Genomic DNA, 6,000 nt, shown 5'->3' on the forward strand with positions numbered 1-6,000 from the left:
TTCTCCTACAGCTGTCCGTGTTAGAATCTCAGTCCTTTGGGTCAGGGCCTATATTACTATTTGAAGAAAATCTTTTAGCCTTTGCTGACCCAATTGCATGAAATTTCCTTTAAATTCAATTTGTGTTGGTAGTATTGCCAAAGCACTTTGTCTCTACTCGTAGGTAGAAAACACTAATTTGTCCATTCACTCAGCATTCTGTAAGCTGAATGCTCTGTGTCCTCCTACTATCAACTTCATTTAGATCTTTTTGTTCTCTGCCACACTGGAAAGAAGCTTCCCCCCACTGCACAGAAGCAGGGATGCTGTTTTCTGTGTAATACCAATAAGCATTCCCTACTGAGTGCAACAGTTCAGAATTTTTCTGTAAAATTATTTCATGCCCACTATTGATTAAACTACAAAAATGAGGAAATTTTTAATATGTCACAACGGTATCACCTTAGCATGTAAATAAACGATTGATACTATAGAACATTTGTAGCAAATACAGATTAGAAGGGGGGGAAAGTAGATTTGGTGTGATTTTTGAGGGCTACAAGTTACCCCTCCTATCTCAACCCAGGATTCCATCATTTTAGTTAGTTCAAAATAAGAAGTCATCCTTGCCCTGCATCTTTTCAGCTTTGCTCGCTAGACACATGGCAAATACTTGGCTCTGAGAAAATGGTCATTGAAGGTATGAGCTTAGGACACGTTAAGCTGATGCAAAGGTGCAGTGGGTATAATCTACATTATAAGATACCCTTAAACACCTCAGGAGAGGGACATGGGACAGCATGAGAACAGTCTCTAGGATGACGGATGTTGAAATAGATCTTTTCAACACATTTGATAAACATTTACGGAATTTCTAGTGTGACGGAAACAACTGCCTTAATCCTAAGGCAAAATTAGACTCAGTCCGTTCTCCCTAGCATCTCACAATCTATTCAGGAGAGAGAGACGCAACGATAGTTCACTGTGACAAGTTACAATAGGGTAAATATAAAATTGTATGGAAACACTGACCTTCCTCTACTTCCTCCTCCATCCCCCTGAAGAAAGGAAATTGTAATGCATGTACACATACCAGCAACACTTAGGTGCTAGTAATATTTTTTACCCAATAGAAAAAAATTAATCCAATAGTCACCCCTCAAAGTTACTAAGTACATATGATGTACTTGGTTCCTAATGTGTCCAGGATTTGGGGCAACACAGAAGTAGTAACACATTATCCCTGCTTTTTAATGAGCTTACAGTCTACCCGGGAGCACAATCTATGTGCATGAAAAGTAAAATAACATAAGATAATGTGTTATTAAGTATCAAATGGGTGTCATAGCAAATTGGTGCAATACAGTTAAAAATACAGAGTAAGGGCTACCCCTGGTGGCACAGTGGTTAAGAATCTGCCTGCCAATGCAGGGGACACGGGTTCGAGCCCTGGTCTGGGAAGATCCCACATGCCACAGAGAAGCTAAGCTGGTGCGTCACAACTACTGAGCCCACGTGCTGCAACTACTGAAGCCCGCGCGCCTAAAGCCTGTGCTCCGCAGCAAGAGAAGCCACCGCAATGAGAAGCCCGCGCGCCGCAACGTAGAGTAGCCCCGCTCGCTGCAACTAAAGAAAGCCCCGCGCGCAGCAATGAAGACCCAACGTAGCCAAAAATTAATTAATTATTTTTTTTTTTAAAGAGCATAATAATGATTGGCTGTAATTGTCAGGCAGAGGTGGAACTGAGGTTGATGCCTAAAGATGACTGGAATTTGGGGAGGTATGACTTCATAGACCAGAAAGATGGTCAAATAAATAAATTTCAGCTTAGTGGAAGAAACGTGACAATAAAGGCATGCTTGAGGATCACAGGGAGGGACACGGAAATCAGAAATTCATGATGGGGAGGAAGATTAAAGAAGTCTTCCCAAAAGAAATATCCCTTGAGCTGAGTTTTCGTGGACAAGCTGAAGAATATCTGGATAAAAAAGAGAAATATCCACATATGCAAAGGCACAGAGACATTAAGAACTTGATATGTTCAGGCAAATACTTGGGAATTGCAGATACTGCACACGGCAGGAGTGAAGGATGAGTTTGTGGAAGGGGCAGGAAAGGAGGCTAAAAAGAGGTAGACAGGAACCAAAAAGTAAAGGACTATATATATACATATATATATATTACTATAAAGAGTTTGATTTTTATCATGGAAGGTATTGGAGGGTTTTAAGCATCAGGGTGAGGAGAGACATGATCAGGTTTGTACTGTAGAAAGATCACACTAGAAATAGTATAGAATGACTTTTGAGGTTTCTGACAGGATGGTGGTGTCATTCACTAAGAGAACGCAGGAAAAGTAGATTGGGGGGAAGTTTTTGAGTTTAATTTTTGGATGGTTTCCTAAGGGCTGCCATAACAAATTATCACAAACTTGGTGGCTTCAAACAACAGAAACTGATTCTCTCACAGTTCTGAAAGTTAGAAGTTAGCAGGGTTGGTTCCTTCTGGAGCCTCTAAGGGAGAATCTGTCTCAGGCTGCTCTCCTAGCTTTTGGTGACAAGTCTTGGCATCCCTTGCCTTGTAGACACAGGGCTCCAATCTCTGCCTCTGTCTTCACATCATCTTCACCCATGTGTGTGTCTCTGTCCTCACCTCTTCTTATAAGGACATCAGTCATTACATTTACAGCCTACTCTAAATCCAGAGTGATCGCATCTTGAGATCCTTAACTTTATTACATCTGCAAAGACCCTATTACCAAATAATGTCACATTCGCAGGTACTGGAAATTAGGACTTGGATATATCTTTTGCGGGGGGAACACTATTTAACCCACTATAATGTGAATGAATGGATAACTGCCTCTATGTTCTGACTAGTACTCTAGCCATGGGGAGCTCTGCTTTGCACTCCTAAATGCTAATAATATGTAACAGGCAAAAGGAAGTGCAGAATTAAAGGTTATGTGATATGGTAGAAAAAGCAAACACTTTAGTCAAGTGGACTTAGGTTCAATCCTGGCTCTTTAGTAGTTGAAAGCTTGGTTAGGTGGTTAACCTCTATGAGCCTTGATTTCTTCATTTGTAAAATGGGGATAACATGACCTATCTCATAAGACTGCTGGGAGAATTGGACTTAAAATATTATTTCAAAAAAAAAAAAAGCTTGAAGATAATGCATTTGGGATTGACCTACATTAAAGTTGTGGTCTTATGAGTGAATTTAAAGACTATACAGTAATTGGTATCAAGGAGAATAGTGAGGTGTCCTTTCACAGAGCTGGAGATCAGCAAGGAGGAATCCAAGAGAAGGTAATTTATTTTTCAGATAGCCTGAGGGGAATTTGGCATTAGGAAAATCAGGTATCTCACCACCTAAGTGCGAGAGAGGTTGGCAAAATCAAGGCAGGGCAGCTGGTCTTAGAAACTGGGGTATCAGGCATATTTTTAAGACATTTATTAAGTTTCCTTACTGTGTTAGGCATTGGAGATAAAAGAGTGAGTGACATACGGGCCTTCCAGAAAGAGCTCCCTGTTTTTTAGATGAAATTAGACAGGTTAACAAAATAGAATACAATGCAATCTAAAGTGCGTGTAGAAGACTAGGAGCAGAGTTAAGCGACGGACCAGCTAAAACTGCATATACGCCTGGGAAGGCTTTAAAGAGAATGCGACATTTGAATGGATTTTTGGAGGATGTATAAGAGTGTGCTTGCCAGAAAAAAGGAGAAGGATTTTCCAAGCAGAGGGAAAAAAGGCAAAGCATAGGAAGTAAGGACTACAGGACCAGAATTGGAGACAGGAAATAAGGATCAGTCAAAAGCCCTGTTATCTGAATGGATAATTGGGACCACAGTCAACACTATTCAAAGAGACTTACTGCTGACTCCCAAAGCATTGTGCTATAACTTATAGTCTTCCTGCCTAAGATGAGGTTTGTCTAGAGATCCAGGCAGGAGTGAGCCTAGAGATGCAAATCAATTGGTTCCAGCATTTGGGAAAGGATAGGCAGAGATTGATAACCAGGTAGGTACTGACATTAGCCAAAACCAGAGGAGCGAAGGGAAAAGATTATGAGGGACTTACTACGTGAGAGAGTGTCTAACTTAAACTTCACGGCAATCCTCAGAAGTAAAGCAGGCAGAGAGCGAAACAACGGCTCCAGTCATCGAAAAGCAAAACTGACCTAGTTCCCAGAGGAAGGAAAACTTGGCCAGCAGGTAGGTCTCTTTGGTGCTTCCTGCTGAGTTAGGCAGGCCTAGGGCCCAAAGGTGCTTAGGAGAACTGGTTTCGGCTACCTGAGGAACAGTTCTTGGAACGGTTCTTGCACCTTGATTGCCACTACCTTTTTTTTTTTTTAATAAGAGGATTATTGGGTTATATTGACTCGACTGGGAACAAGGAATGTGTACTCGAGTTACTTGTGTATCTGAGTGGCTTCCTGGTGTGCAGTAAATATCTGTTAAATCGGGTTCCCCAGGAGATATATCGACACTATCTCCAACCCACCTCCAATACTACAGAAAAAAGCATCAGACTTCACAGGCCCTCCAGAGCTAAGAAGCATCCCTGAAGTGATTGTATGTCCTCTTAAGGGGTCTTGGTTTTCAAGATTTTCGCTACCTAATCGGCAACTTGTTAACTTTTGCCACATTATCACCACCTCCTTCCTCGTCCACGCGTACTCTCCTCTCTCCAGGGAGATCCCGGCCCGTGCAGCAAGGAGGACTCGGGATGGCACCAGCCCCTCGTGATGGGGAAGCGAGGGGAAAGGGAGAGGGGTCTTCCGTATTTTGAGGCCGCCCTTTTGGAGGAATCCAGAGGCAGCCCGAGATCGCGTGCAATCCCGGGGCGTGTGAAAACGCGCCCGGAGGCCACCGCCTGGGCGCCGGGGCCCCGCTGCCGCCGCGGGCTCGGAACCTCCCTGCCGGGGCGGGGCGAGGTTGGAGGTGGGGAGGGGCGGTGATGGGCTGGGCCCCCTCCCGCCCCCTTCAGGGCGCAGGCGCAGGAGCGCGGGGTGGGGCTGCGGCGGGGAGGGCGGTAGCAGCGGCGGCCAGCGCTGGAAGATGGCGGCATCGGCGGCGGCGGCGGCGGCAGCGGCGGCGGCTGCTGCTGCGGCGGTGGCGGCAGCCGAGCAGGTCTGTGAGCCCCGCCGCGGCCGGGCGCTGGAGGGCCAGCAAAGGCCGGGGTGCTGCCGGCGGGGCCCGCCTAGGGCCGGCCGGGGTGACTCCGCGGGGTGGGGCGGGGCGGGAGGAGCTGTCCGCAGTCCGCGATGCTGGCAAAGGCCGGGCGGGACCCCAGGCAGGGGCCCCGGGGCGGAGAAGGGGGAGCCAGCCCCGGCCCTCAGCCTGGCCTGGCTGTCCGTCGGCGGGGTGAGGAGGGGTCGCTGTCCTGAGGGCCCGGGAGGCGGCCGTGGCAGCCGAGAGCCTGGGCCAGGACGTGCAGGGGACATGCCCTGCTCGGTGGCCACCGAAGATGCAGGCAAAAATAACCCCAGCCAGCGATCCAAGAGCCTCCCCTGACACCAGCCAAGAAACACTCAGCTGTTGCCTGGGTGTCAGCTTGCAGCCCTTTCTTCTGTGCCATCCCCATACGCTGACATCCACGTTTCTCCTCCCGCTTTGGTTTTTGGAGACAGTCACCAATATAAAACTGTCTCCTATCCAGTTGGTTTAAAATCATTTTTTAAAATGCTTTATCAAGTATTTCCTGATCTGCATTGTAAACGGGTAACTTAGAATAATAGTCTAAAAGGCTATTTTCTTACAAAAAGCAAGCTATACATAGGCACACATGCACATTTACATACACACACACATATATACATACCTGTAGTTACTAGGGTGATTTGTTATAATAAAAATAATTTTGATAGTCACTTTTTCCCCTTAACTGTTATTTCCTTTTAAAAAGAAACTGTAGGGGCTTCCCTGGTGGCGCAGTGGTTGAGAATCCGCCTGCCGATGCAGGGGATGCGGGTTCGTGCCCCGGTCCGGGAAGATCCCACATGCGGCGGAGCGGC

The 6,000-nt window shown here is 46.3% G+C and overlaps 1 protein-coding gene across 1 annotated transcript in view; it reads left to right on the top strand.

The window, feature by feature from the left end:
- Positions 1-5,013: 5,013 nt before the first annotated feature.
- The window catches only part of SGCB (sarcoglycan beta), a 22,439-nt gene continuing 21,452 nt past the window's right edge, over positions 5,014-6,000 (top strand). Inside the window, exon 1 of the mRNA XM_024131989.3 lies at positions 5,014-5,116. Within this exon, the coding sequence (XP_023987757.1) occupies positions 5,045-5,116 (72 nt within the window). The 5' untranslated portion in view covers positions 5,014-5,044. The remainder of the gene's footprint in view (positions 5,117-6,000) is intronic.

This window comes from Physeter macrocephalus, chromosome 7, assembly GCF_002837175.3.
Source record: "Physeter macrocephalus isolate SW-GA chromosome 7, ASM283717v5, whole genome shotgun sequence".
Taxonomy (NCBI): Eukaryota; Metazoa; Chordata; class Mammalia; order Artiodactyla; family Physeteridae; genus Physeter; species Physeter macrocephalus.